At 53.6% G+C, this 14,260-nt stretch overlaps 1 protein-coding gene across 2 annotated transcripts; it reads left to right on the top strand.

Annotated features, from left to right (window-relative positions):
- The first annotated feature begins 10,147 nt into the window (after positions 1-10,147).
- On the top strand, positions 10,148-14,017 carry LOC137752108 (protocadherin-8). 2 transcript variants are annotated; one of them, XM_068526829.1, is made up of 3 exons: positions 10,148-12,481; positions 12,945-13,152; positions 13,641-14,017. In XM_068526829.1, exons 1-3 carry the CDS (start codon positions 10,148-10,150, stop codon positions 14,015-14,017), a joined length of 2,919 nt encoding a protein of 972 aa, XP_068382930.1. The 2 variants fall into 2 exon arrangements, with proteins under 2 accessions (XP_068382930.1, XP_068382929.1); XM_068526828.1 differs by having other exon boundaries at positions 10,148-12,772.
- Positions 14,018-14,260: the final 243 nt, after the last annotated feature.

The following is a 14,260-nucleotide window of genomic DNA, read 5'->3' as shown; positions in this document are numbered from 1 at the left end:
TTTGATCCTGGTAGTCAGTTGATGGTGGTAAAAGTAAAAGCCATTAAGAGTGTGATTAGTGAAGATACTTTATGCAAGTTTTCTCCAAGCACCAGCAAAAGGACACGTAATCTCATTACCAATACTCAATCTTTCACTCTTGGGGGATTTCCTCACTAATTAGTCTGAAGCTGTAATTTAGCCTATACTTTATGGAATGTGTCACACAAGGACACTTCTAATTTATTTCTGACCTTCCTTGAATTTAGAGGCACATATGACTTTGACCGGCATTTCTCCCAGCTGCTATTTTCCTGCGGCAACCAAAAAAAAAGTAATGATTTGTCCAAGACCTGAGAAGGGGAGACCAGCTCAGAGCATTGTACCCTGGCACTCAGCCTGTCTAAAGGTTTTGTCCAGCTCTCCTGCTGTTCCCTCAAGCCTGCCTTCTAATAACCAGGCAGAACAAGCTTCGTACTACATTACAGGGCTTTGAAATGAACGAAGAAATATAAGCAGAAGTGAAGTGTGGAAATTTTAAGAGCCAGTGCACAATTTGATGCATTCCCTCTTCCTTCTGTCACATCAAGGAGCAAGTTCCAGATGGTGGCTCCTCCATCAGTCTAGGTCCCAAGGAAAGACAACATATAGACCATCCCCCAGCCCAGCTGGGATGGATGTACAGAGTAAGCAAGAAATATACCTGTTGTTTTAAGTCACTAAGATTTGGCGGGGGGGGCGTAGTTTGTTGCTGAAGCATAACCTAGCCCATCCTTCTGATACAATTATCCCAAATTAAGGAACTCCTACCCCAGACTTCAACAAATTATATTTTGCTGTTGCCTCTGAATTTCCTCCTGGAAGCCTATCTCTTCAGTTGACTTCAGTGAGCGGCCTTTCTGATCCCTATAGATTCCATGGCCTCCTTAGCACTAGAATCCCCCTCCAAAAATATTCTACTCACAACAGTCCACTCCTGGAAAAAGCCACTCCACTTCTCCTTTTCCAAAAGTCCAGCAAAACCTCCACCAGGGTTTGATGGAAAGGTGTGTAATCCATCACACATCTTATATTGTTCCCTCCTCCCTGCTCTCAGCCCTGAAGGATACAGGGCCCGGCAGGGCCTCCTGGCCACTGAGGGAACAGGAGTCACCCAGTCGCCATGTTCTGACAGCTTGTCACATTATTTTTCCCTGTGGAGGCTCTGATCCCTCCATCCAACCCTCTTCGCAGTCCCCTGAGACCATGGGCCTCTCTATACAAGGCTCCCCAGGCAAAGCAAAGCCAAGCAGAGCAAGATTGATGCCCTACAAACAGCCGGCTGTGCCCGGGAGGGCTCTGGGTTCAATGCATGGAGCAGCCCATTCTTCCCCATCTCGGGTTCCCACACTGGACGCCAAAGCGGGAGCTCGGAGCTGGGGCAGCAAGAATTCAAGCTTTATTCATCCTGGAACACAAATGATCCGCCACACTCCCCTAATCACCCTGGCCCTCTCACGTCCCCTGCTCAAGATCTCTCTGAAGCGCCCCAGGCCTTCTTGGACTAACGTGTGAGTCACACTGCCCTTCGGACAGAGGAGCTGGAATCAAGAGAGGATGCCAAAAGGTTGGGGGAAAAGAAACACTCATTTACATATTGGCCACAGAGCATCCCATCTCCTATGCCCACTCCCACCGATGACATTCCTCTTTCCCCACCTGTCCCTGTTAAACCAAGTAGTGTTTAGTGATTCTTTAGCTGCTAAAGAATCATAAATTAGCATTCATGCTGATGGTTATTTGCATCCCAGTTCCCTGCAGGTAAAAGCCTCCAAAGGGTTTAGACCTAAGCGCAGAGCTATGGGGACCATCAAGCAATACATATAAGAATGATTTCATCTAAACTCCCTGAGAGATTTCATAGACCAAAGCACCTCTGAAGGATAAAAAGACAACTGTAAAATTACCTGAAAATAAATGCTTCTGTAGTGTTCAGAAAGAATCCAGGGTGAGGGGGACTGGGACGCCAATAACTAATCCATCAGCCTATTTTTTTTTTATCCCACATCTAGACTTTTTTTTTTCCAAGGCCTCAGCCTGTCACCATGCAGTTTATCAGCTGTCACTCCATCTCGATTCTGGATGACATGAGATCAATGGCCTAAAACTGCTCTCAGATCTAGGGAGAAATTTATAACGCCAGACTCTGCCCATACGCTGACTGGGCCGGGGTCCCAGGGCTCTGAGGTTGAGACTGCCGTGCAGACTTCATTTCCATTTCAAAAGTGGATTGTGACCCACTTGGAGCAGGAGAGTTCAAGCCATCAGATGCAAAGGAAGGCTTGAATCAGAAGTCTTGTGCACTTACACTCACCGAACAATGACTTTGAGGGAAAAAAAAAAAAAAGACTAATCAATGATTAAAATTCTCTCTGCCTTAAAAGGCTCTAGCTTCCTGCTTTAATTTCTTGTGAATCCTGTGGAATTTATTAATACCAAAACCCAAAATTTGCAGCAACATGTTTTAGGCTCTGAAATCAATTAGTCCATCCCATTTATCTAACTTTAGAATTCTTGTGCATGGTTTGAGCAGAGATTTATGGGCGTTTTGCTTCTCACAGAGGGTTCCTTTGGTTTTCAACAACCTTTCTTTTCCACCATGAACTCTGTCATCGGTTCTAATTCTGCCTCAAAGTGCCCACGAACCAGAAACAAGGTCCCAGGAGCCCAGGCCGTATCCCATATCCCACGCTTTCCAACCAAAGGGCTCCAGGGAAATTCTGAATGCCTCCCCCAACAGGAAATCCTGGGGTGATAAGGGGAGACCGACTCTCTGTCCTTGACCCAAGCCATGGCCAGCTGTGGGACAACCCGCTCCCCTCCCACTACCTTTTGGCTTGGACAGACATGCAACAGAAGGTATGCGGACTTGCTCCTGGCTGAACCCAGAGAAACCTCAGTTTTCTGAACAAAAAGAAAACCCTCCCTCTCACTGCCATCCACCTGCATCCTCCTTGCAACCAGACATCCAAGAGGAGGTTCCCAGGAGAAACTGTGATCTCCAGAGGACTGGTCAGGGCTGGAGTTTCACCAATCAGCTCCTCCCAACTGCTGGCTTCGGCAACCTCTGGCTAAAAGAGAAGGCAGGACTGACACATCAGGAAACACAGTCCTCTGGCTGAACCCGCAGACAGCAAGCGCCATCTCAACCCGTGTCTCTCTGCGCTGAGTCTCTCGGGAATCCACCGGACTACTAACCAGCTAGTCACTGCTCCCCAACCCACAAGGGCAACCTGAGAGGGTGGCCCTTCACCTTCCTCCCAGATCAAAGTCTACCAGGTTAGGCTTTTTGCTCCAACTCCCTTCCCTGCTCCTCTTTCCCCATCCCTTTACTCTAGTGAGCCCCCTGATATCAGGGGTGACGTCCTTCAACAGCTCCCCATTGCCTTAAGAATAAAAGTGAAATTCCTTAACGTGGTGTATGAAGCACCTACACACCCGTCCTGGCTTTCTTCACCCCTCTGCCGCTACCCCAGCCCCTCATGGCCCCCTGCACCCCAGCCCTCAGACCTTCGTGCCACTGAGCTTGCTGTTCCTTCAGCAAGAAAAGTCCCATTCACCTCCACCCCTCCACCTCCCCTTCCCCTTCCCCCTTAGCTAATAATTCTACTCATTCTTCAAAACTCAGCCCAAATGTCACCTCCTCCTGGAAGCTTTCTCTGAGCACCTCCAGTTCCCGGCACAGTCAAGCCCCTGCCTCCTCTGGGCTCGACAGGCAGGGACTGCACACCTGCATGTGACCACAGTCTGCCCTCCAAGGACAGTGGGCAGCACCTGTGATCAGCAGTAGCACTTCTCACACCCAATTCTGTCTCCTCCCTCTTCTCTCTCCCCTGTCTCTGGGCTGGCTGGCAATGTCTCTCATTTCTTTGGTTGGTTTTCTTTTTTTAAATAAACTTTATATTAGAACAGTTTAGATTTACAGAAAAATGGCTATGATAGTACAAAGAGTTCCCCTAAACTCCACCCCCAGTTTCCCCTGTTATTAACATCTTACCTTAGTATGGCACAGTGGTTACAATTAATGAACCATATTGATACATTGTTATTACTTAAAGTCCATCCTTTATTCAGATTTCCTTGGTTTTTCCCTAATGTCATTTTTTTTTTGTTCCAGGACACTCCACTGCATTTAGATGTCATGTCTCCTGTCATGTTTCTCTTAAGTGGAACAGTCTCTCAGACTTTCCTTGTTTTTGATGACCTTGGCAGTTTTGAGGGGTCCTGGTCAGGTATCGTGTAGAATATCCTTCAATTTGTGTTTGTCTGGTGTTTTTCTTATAATTAGACTGGGGTTCTGTGTTCTGGAGGTAAAGTGCCATTTTCATCACATCTTATCAAGAGTACACACTATGCACATGACCTATTGCTGTTGATGTTGACCTTGATCACGTGGTGGAGGTAGTGTTTGTCAGGTTTCTCCATGTAAAGTCCCTCTTTCTCCCTCTTTTCCATGCTGTCCTCTTAGGAAGGAAGTCCCTATGCACAGCTCACCCCTAAGGATGGGGACTGCTTCCCACCCTCCTAGAAGGGAGAATATCTGCATAAACTGTTTGGTATTATTCTGCATGAGAGATTTGTCTCTTCTCTCCCATTTATTTACGTCAGTACGGATCATTTGTTTGTTTTTCAATCTCTGTTCCTACAGCACATACCACAGAGTCTGCCACTTAGTAAGTTCTCAGTAGTGTTTGTTGAGAGAATGAGGGCGTATGAAGTGACCTATTTCCCCTCAAAATTCATATGTTGAAACCCTAACTCCTAGTACCACAGGATGTGATCGTATTTGGACACTGGGCCTTTAGAGAGGTGATTAAGGTCAAATGAGGTCATAAGGGTGGGGTCCTAATCCAATATGACTGGTGTCCCCTTTAAGGAGAGGAAGAGATACCAGGGCCAAATGCACACAAAGAAAGGCCATGTGAGGATCTGCAAGCCAAGGAGAGAGGCCTCAGGAGAAATCAATCCCACCCACACCTTGATGTTGGACTTCCAGTCTCCAGAACTGTTAGAAAATAAATTTCTGTTGTTTAAACCATGCAATCCATGATATTTGTTATTGCAGCCCTAGGAGACCAATACAGAGGGGAAGCACAGGCTCAAACATTTTTTACACATCAGCTGCATGTAAGTCATAGGAGGTTACCTCATGTTCCTGGGCATCCTATGAGGGAAAGTCCTTTGGAATATTCCTGCTCCCCCAGAATTATGGGTCAGTGTCCACTAAATATTTGTATCTGTAAGTGGTTTCAATCATGATACATGGCTTCTGTGGAAATGAGTGGTGAAAAAGTTTACTGAAAATTCCTTTTTGCCATCATCTGATCTCAATAAGACAGCAAGGGACCAAAAGATTTTGAAATGACATGAGGGCGTTAAAGTCACTTGAACACTCTCATGACCATTTTCTCCTTCTGTTGGGATCTGTACACCTACCACTATGTCTATTATTATTTCCAGAAAGGGGGCAGGGGTGGGGGGCAGGAAGCCAAAGCAATGTAGACAGGAAATGGGAGGGTTTTTTTTTTCTTTTTGTCTGAACAAATCCCTCACCTATAAAATAAGACGTTTAGATTATATGGCCTGTGATTTTTTTTTTTCCCTGTGCTTTAAAAGGAAAGGATAACTAACAGGTATCAGGGCTTCCTAAGCACCTGATACTATATTATCTTACATAGTCCTCAGGACAATCTTACAAGGTACTATTATTATCCCCATTTTACAGATAAAGCAGCTAAGATACAGAGAGGTCAAGTAACTTGCCCACAGTCGCCCAGCAAATCAATAGTAATGTTCAGATTTGAACCTAAGCAGGATGATTCCAGAGACTGCAGTCAACAGCCGTGTTTTGTTTCTTTTCAGGTTACGTGGATTTCCCAGAGCATCCTGACACACAGAACAAACAAAAGGATGGGTGGCCCGGTACCTGGAAATGGTCCAGGGTTTGTGAGCATCAGGCACTGGGATCAATCCAAAATCAAAGTTGAAACAACAGTTACCTTCACCCCCAAACTGTCTCATTGTCTGACTGCTGAGTTTGAATCAGGGCTGTAGAGGATGTTGCTCTGCGGTGTGATATTAACGTTTAAAAGTCACTATGCCAGTATTAACAGACCAACATGGCGGGGGGGGGGCATCTTTCTCTAAAATATGAAGTAAGCAGTTGGAGTGTAGAAAAGAGCTTGGTTGCATTTCTAGAGAGCAAACCCCAGAAAACCCAGCGACTTAGTAACTCTAAGAGATATCTACAAAGTGTGGTTTGGTTACAAGAATGAACTGGATTCCTCTGTAGAGCTGCCTCTGTTCTCTGCTTGGATGAGCACTTGCTGCAAACTTCCCTGTAAGTTTTATCCGATGGAGTGAGCCTGTTGGAGGAAAGACGATGAGCCCTGGCTTTTTTTTTTTTAAGTTAAAAGGTGAAACAAATAACCCCTGTCCCCATCCATCCTTAGAATTACACTTTCCAGCAAAGTCCTTTTCCTGGTAGATATAATCCTAATTAAAAATAAATTGCATGCTGTATAGAACTTGAAATGGAAAAGATAATCCTATTACATATGAGAATATATCCTGATTTTCTTTCCCGCTAAACTGTGGGAGATATCGGATCAGGCTGAGCCCCCCCATTGTCGCTGCTTCGAAAACTTTCCTGAAGCCCTAATCCGTCACGTGACGCCCGTGTCAATCTCGGGGTCTGCACGCGAGTTTCACAATGAGGGCATTAGGCTCGGTAACAGATAAGCCAGCTTTGCGGAGCCCGCAACATTTGCATGCCGAGGAAACGCCGGCCATTGTGGGGCCGTGTTTGTTCTCAGGATTGCGAGACAGTTGCCGGTGAAGTTGCTAAAACCCAAAGAAAGGGGCTCCTTTGAGCCAACCCAGGCCTTTGGTATGATAACAAGTTGATTTGAGCGGCTTTGTGGCGCCCGGATCAGCGCCGGGGGAGGGCGAGCGGCGATCCCTTCCCCCTCCGCCTCCGGCCCCGCCTCCTCGGACAATTTGCTTCCCGAGGGAGTTGCTGTAGGCGCTGGTGCGCTATTTTAAATCGTATTTCCATAATCTGGAGGCTGCAGGCCCGGAGCTCTTTCTGCTCGCGTGCCTTCACACCCCTACGGCCGGCTCGGAGAGGCCTCCGCGCGCCAGCCGCGGCCGTTGCTCGCCGCCCTGCTCCCCGACTCGCCGCTCGGGGCTCTGCGCTCCGCGCTCCCCGGCGCCGCCGCTGTCGCGGCCACTTGGAGCGGCCGAGGAGCTGGCAGCGGATAAGATGCTCTGGGCTACTAGCCGCGCCAGATCCCTCCTCCCGCCTCTTGGCTTTTGCCTGCTCCCCCCCACATCCCCCACCGCACCACCTGCACTCCTTTGTTTATTTCAGTCTTGAGAATGAGCATGGTGATGTGGAAGCGCTTTGAGTAAAAATATTAGGTAGTTCCCATTCTCCCTCCAAGCTAAAAACCCAAATTTAAACAGCGCGCTGCTGGGCTCCAGCGGTCCAGCCCAGAACTAAGAGGCGCGGGGGCGCAGGGGGCGCACTTGCGTCTCCCAGCCACTCGCGGGCGGGCTCTTCTCAAGTGTCTACTCACGGGGGCAGCTGAAGATATCCTTTCTCTGCGACTCCGGCCTCACCGCCCTCTCCATCCTTCCTCGTGCCCTGTTCTGGACTCGGCAGCGCCAGCACACCGACCTGAACTCTCGCGGTTACACTAGCGGCAGTGGGGAGGCCGCTGTCCGACTGCCGAGCTTGGAATCTGTTCGCGTCCGGGCTGGCCCGGCAAGGGGTTGAGGAGCGAATGCAGGAACCTGGGAGTGCCAAAGGTCACCAGCAGGCCCCAGGCCGGGGTGGGAGTATTATGGGCTCGGATGGAAGACGGAAAGTTCTTTTGGCTGCTTATACCCTCCGAGAAATGTCTCTTGGGCGGGAGCAGAGAGAGAGAGCAAGCTATTAAATGGCAGTTGAGAGGGGGGAAAAGTGGAAGAGAAAGCTGGGAATTGGGCTTCTGTAGGGGGCGTCGCCCTTTCCACGTTCCAGCGCGTCCGCTGTGCCTGGCCTCTTTACTTTGAGCATTACCAGGCCCACAAGGTGGAGGAGGCAGGGAAGGAAACCGAGAGGCAAGATCGCTCTGAGGAAGCCCCCAGCTATCCACAGTCCAGCGCATCCCCCCTCCCCAGTCTCACAAGAGCTCTTATGATGTTTGGGCTGCATTTTTTGCCCTCTGGCAACTCCAGAGCTCCTCCGTCAACTCCAGAGCTCCTCCGTCATCCTCCTCCACCCTCACTGCCCACCCAGCTCCCTGCTTGGTCTCCCTACTCTGGGAGGACTTCTGTAACTCTTCTGAAAAGACCCCGGACAGATCCCCTCGGGTTTGAGGGAAAGGAAAACACAGATAGGGTGTTGACAGCAGAACCATAATCAGGATTCAGAAGAACATTTGCTAAATGCAGTCTGCTTATCAAATCCATCGCCTTAAAAATAAAAAAAATCCTCCCTGTGGGTGACTTTTTTCTACCCCTCCTCCTTCGTGTGTATTTGCATAGCCTGCTCGATAAATCTCTTCAGTAAGAATCAGTAAGAATCTGTCTTGCTCGGGTTTGGAGCCCCATCTCCCTGGTCTTCAGGGTTGCTAGGGGGAGAGAGGAATACCTGTGCGGGCAGCGCAACGCCTGAGCAGCCGGGAGACCCGCCCAGCCCAGAGCTGGCAATGCCGAAGCTCCACACTTCAGTAGGCAGATGGTTAAGTTCCCCCAGGTTCGTGCCAGGTTTCAACGTCATGCTGTGATTTTGTTCTTCTGGAACGGGATGAGTATTGCTTCCCAGAGCGGCCCTATTAGAACAGAAAGAAAATCCTCTAAATAGGCGGAACAAGGCATCAGGAGGGAAAGTTCTCTAAATGCACTTTAATACGAGCCGCGTATTGTGTGGAATTCAGCGCCCATCACCGTTTAGCCGGAGAGCTATGGTAGTGATTGGGGATGAATAGAGGAACATAATGGATACATGTGGCGTTTGCTCATTATATTCAAGTTAGCCCAACTCCGCTGTGGAAACTGTTCAACTTTCTCTCCCCTTAGCTTGTCACAGTTAAATAATACAGACATTGGGGCCTCCAATGGGATCGCCTGCCACGCCATTCTATTTCCACTACTAACGAGGGCTTCATAAGCCTTTGATACACTCTGATCTTTGAAACCTTTCCAAATCTCCTCAAGCTTATGCTAAATCCTATTTGGAACTTTTTTCCCCCTTGTCTGCTAGCGCCCAGGGCTTAAGAAAGCCATTTGGACAATGACATGCATACTAACACGTCGCAGAGCTCTTTTCTGAAAGGGAAGTGGCAGCTCTGATCACCGGGGCTCACACAAGCAAAACACAACTGCGTACACAAATTTGAGTAAAATCAATTTTCCCTTATCCTTCGGGCTCCTAAATCGAGAGGCTATTTCCGAGCGCCGTGGGAAGCTGGGAAAGAACGCGAACTGAGCCTCACCCGGCAGAGCAAGTCTGTGCAGAGGGGGCCGCGAGCGGTTTCAAAGCCTCCGAAGTGCAAAATGCAGAGAGTGAGCGCGGGGTCCCTAGCCACTGGGGCGAAATCCCATATGATGGCTGTCAGTTCAAGCAGCCAGCACAGTAGGGGCACAATTAACAAAACCGTCCGCTCCTTTAACGCCCGGAGACCCGTGCCAACTCCTCTACAGGCAGAGCGCTGACAGGAAAGAAAAAAAGCAAAAGGAGTTAAAGAAACAAAGGAAAGATTCCCTAATTTTCATTTCGTGTTTTCCCCTCTAAGCCTTTCCACACTAAAGGGATTGTCAGAGGCTGGCGTAGGAGCTGCGCGAGGGCCAGGCCGCCATTGGCTGCCCGGTTCGGGTGATTTGCATATCGGCGGCTATAAGAGCGGAGGCGGCGCGCGGCGGCGCAGCTCCAGCGAGAAAAGGGGAGGGAGAGGTGTGGGCCGTGGGTGGCATCCGCACGTCCTCAGAGCCCGCCGGCACCTCCAAGCTGCAGCCTGCAGACTTCTCCCGCACACGCCTCGCAAAAAGCGTGCTCTGGGGACCCTGGGACTCACGCCCAGACCTGCAAACCAGAGAGGAATCTCTCCCTCAGCCTTTTGGAATAGCGCTTGGGGCTGGCGGCATGAGTCCAGCGAGGCGCGGGGGCATCCCCTGCCTTTTCCCCTTGCAGCTGTTCAGCCTTTGCTGGGTGCTCTCCGTGGCCCAGAGCAAGACAGTGCGTTACAGCACCTTCGAGGAGGATGCCCCCGGAACGGTCATCGGGACCCTGGCTGAAGACCTGCATATGAAAGTGTCCGGAGACACAAGCTTCCGCCTGATGAAACAGTTCAACAGCTCACTGATCAGAGTGCGCGAGGGCGACGGGCAGCTGACCGTCGGAGACGCGGGCCTGGACCGCGAGCGGCTGTGCGGCCAGGCCCCGCAGTGCGTGCTGGCCTTCGACGTGGTCAGCTTCTCGCAGGAGCAGTTCCGGCTGGTGCACGTGGAAGTGGAGGTGAGGGACGTCAATGACCACGCGCCGCGCTTTCCCCGGGCCCAGATCCCCGTGGAGGTGTCCGAGGGCGCGGCCGTGGGCACGCGCATACCCTTAGAGGTGCCGGTGGACGAGGACGTGGGCGCCAATGGGCTGCAGAGCGTGCGCCTGGCCGAACCGCACAGCCCCTTCCGCGTGGAGCTGCAGACGCGCGCGGACGGTGCCCAGTGCGCCGACCTGGTGCTGCTGCAGGAGCTGGACCGCGAGAGCCAGGCCGCCTACAACCTGGAGCTGGTGGCCCAGGACGGAGGCCGCCCGCCGCGCTCCGCCACGGCCGCCCTCAGTGTGCGCGTGCTGGACGCGAACGACCACAGCCCGGCCTTCCCGCAGGGCGCCGTGGCCGAGGTGGAGCTGGCGGAGGACGCGCCCGTGGGCTCGCTACTGCTCGACCTGGACGCGGCGGACCCCGACGAGGGCCCCAACGGCGACGTGGTGTTCGCCTTCGGCTCCCGTACCCCGCCCGAGGCGCGCCGCCTCTTCCTCCTCGACCCGCGCTCGGGCCGCCTCACCCTGGCCGGGCCCGTGGACTACGAGCGCCAGGACACTTACGAACTGGACGTGCGGGCGCAGGACCGCGGCCCCGGGCCCCGCGCCGCCACCTGCAAGGTCATCGTGCGCATCCGCGACGTCAATGACAACGCGCCGGACATCGCCATCACCCCGCTGGCCGCCCCGGGCGCGCCTGTCGCCTCTCCCTTCGCCGCCGCCACCGCCGCTCTCGGGGGTGCGGACGCGACCTCGTCGACCGGGCCCGGGACGCCAGAGGCTGGAGCCATCTCGCTGGTGCCAGAGGGGGCGGCACGCGAGAGCCTGGTGGCGCTGGTCAGCACCTCGGACAGGGACTCGGGAGCCAACGGGCAGGTGCGCTGCGCCCTCTATGGGCACGAGCACTTCCGGCTGCAGCCGGCCTACGCGGGCAGCTACCTGGTGGTGACCGCGGGGTCGCTGGACCGCGAGCGCATCGCCGAGTACAACCTGACGCTGGTGGCCGAGGACCGCGGCGCGCCCCCGCTGCGCACCGTACGGCCCTACCTGGTGCGGGTGAGCGACGAGAACGACAACGAGCCGCTCTTCACGCGGCCGGTCTACGAGGTGTCGGTGCGTGAGAACAACCCGCCCGGGGCCTACTTGGCCACGGTGGCCGCCAGGGACCCGGACCTGGGCCGCAACGGCCAGGTCACCTACCGGCTGCTGGAGGCCGAGGTGGGCCGCGCTGGGGGCGCCGTGTCCACCTATGTCTCGGTGGACCCGGCTACCGGGGCCATCTACGCGCTGCGCAGCTTCGACTATGAGACGCTTCGCCAGCTCGACGTGCGCATCCAGGCGAGCGACGGCGGCTCCCCTCAGCTCTCCAGCAGTGCCCTGGTGCAAGTGCGGGTGCTTGACCAGAACGACCACGCACCGGTCCTGGTGCACCCGGCACCGGCCAACGGCTCCCTGGAAGTGGCGGTCCCCGGGCGCACAGCAAGGGACACGGCCGTGGCGCGCGTGCAGGCCCGGGACGCAGACGAGGGTGCCAACGGGGAGCTGGCATTCGACCTGCTACAGCAGGAGCCGCGAGAAGCCTTCGCCATCGGCAGCCGAACGGGGGAGATCGTGCTCACCGGCGACCTATCTCAGGAGCCGCTCGGCCGAGTATTCCGGGCGTTGCTGGTCATATCCGACGGCGGCCGGCCCCCGCTCTCCACCACTGCCACTGTCAGCTTCGTGGTGACAACCGGCGGCGGGCGCGGGCTGCTGTCGCCAGCCAGTGCAGCGAACTCGGAGCGCTCTCGCCCTCCCGGCTCTCGGCTCGCGACGTCGGGGCCGGCGCTACAATGGGACACGCCGCTGATCGTCATCATCGTGCTGGCCGGGAGCTGCACGCTGCTTCTGGCCGCCATCATCGCCATCGCCACCACCTGCAACCGACGCAAGAAGGAGGTGCGCAAAGGGGGGCCCCGCCGGGAAGAGCGGCCCGGGGCGGCGGGCGGCGGAGCCTCGGCTCCCGGCTCCCCGGAGAAGGCCGCCCGGGGAGCCGGGCCCAGGCCCAACATGTTCGACGTGCTCACCTTCCCTGGCAGCGGCAAAGCGCCCTTTGGCAGCCCCGCGGCCGACGCGCCCCCGCCCGCGGTCGCCGCGGCCGAAGTGCCGGGCTCGGAGGGCGGCAGTGCCACCGGGGAAAGCTCCTGTCACTTCGAGGGGCAGCAGCGGCTCCGCGGCGCGCACGCCGAGGTGAGGCCTTCCTTCGGCTGGGCGCCCCGCTCGGTGCTCCGCGGACAGGCTGGGGGAAGGGACTGGAGGGGTCTGGGTGTGCGTGCGTGGGAGAGGCCTAACCTGTCGCCCTTGTGTTTTTGTTTCTTGTCCAACCCTCACCCCTGCTTGCTTTCCCCATTCCCTGCTGCAGCCCTACGGCGCCTCCCCTGGTTTCGGAAAGGAGCCGGCGCCCCCTGTGGCTGTCTGGAAAGGACATTCTTTCAACACCATCTCCGGCCGAGAAGCGGAGAAGTTCAGCGGCAAAGACAGCGGCAAAGGGGACAGTGATTTCAACGATAGCGATTCCGACGTCAGCGGGGACGCTCTGAAGAAGGATCTCATCAACCACATGCAGAGCGGTGAGGACTCCTCTTTCCTGCCAAATTCAGCCTTCCTTCTCTCCCTCCGTTTCTGCAACAGCCTCTCCTCTCAATCTCCATTCCCAGACCCCCTCCCTCTTTCTCACTTTTTTCTGTCCTTGAGTTCCGGATTCCGGCCTGCCTCAAACATGAATTTCAAAATGCCAAGTCGAGGCAGCTCCACCACCTAAAATAAACCAGACTCCCATCCTATTAGGTTGCTATCTGAGAAGAGAAATTCTGCTTATCAATTTTTTTGTTTTTGTTTTTGTTTTTGTTTTTTTGCTTCCAGCTAAAGCTGAGCCAACTTCGTATTAAAGTGGCTTTGTAGGAGCCAATAGTCATTTCAGATCTGGAATCAGGGCGTTCATCTTCTTACACGCTTTCCTTTTCAGCCGCCCTGACCCTGTCTGACACTTTGAAGATGGAGGCACAGTGTGTGTAATCTCAGTAATCATCATGCCCTCTCCCTTTCTCTTTTATGTTAGGACTGTGGGCGTGCACCGCGGAGTGTAAGATCCTGGGCCACTCTGACCGCTGCTGGAGCCCCTCCTGCGCTGGAGGACCCAGCACACATGCTTCCACTCACCCCCCAGCCCAGATGTCGACCTTCTGTAAGAGCACGTCCCTGCCCCGGGATCCTCTGCGTAGGGACAATTACTACCAGGCCCAGCTGCCCAAGACAGTGGGGCTGCAGAGCGTCTATGAGAAAGTGCTACACAGAGACTATGACAGGACAGTCACTCTGCTCTCCCCTCCTCGTCCAGGGAGGCTCCCAGACTTGCAGGAGATTGGGGTACCCCTCTATCAGTCCTCCCCTGGCAGGTACCTGTCCCCAAAGAAGGAAGACAATGAAAATGTGTAATCCCATGCTGCATGTTGTCACGCATATACAGGTCACTCCAAGAAGCCCCTAAGTTATTGACCGGTTTCAGTGTTGTATATAGAAATATGCAAGATGTGCCTTAAAATGAAGTTGTTGGAAGCTATTTCCAATCACATTGGTACTGTTTGGTATTTGCAAACAAAAATGTAGTTAATGTAATTTTTATGAAATGTGTGCAGTATTTAATTCTTCTTATCATGCTGTTGACTTTAATTTCCCTTG

This window comes from Eschrichtius robustus, chromosome 18 (genome assembly GCF_028021215.1).
Source record: "Eschrichtius robustus isolate mEscRob2 chromosome 18, mEscRob2.pri, whole genome shotgun sequence".
Taxonomy (NCBI): domain Eukaryota; kingdom Metazoa; phylum Chordata; class Mammalia; order Artiodactyla; family Eschrichtiidae; genus Eschrichtius; species Eschrichtius robustus.
The sequence above is the reverse complement of the archived record's forward strand: the minus strand, read 5'-3'. Positions and strand labels throughout refer to the sequence as shown.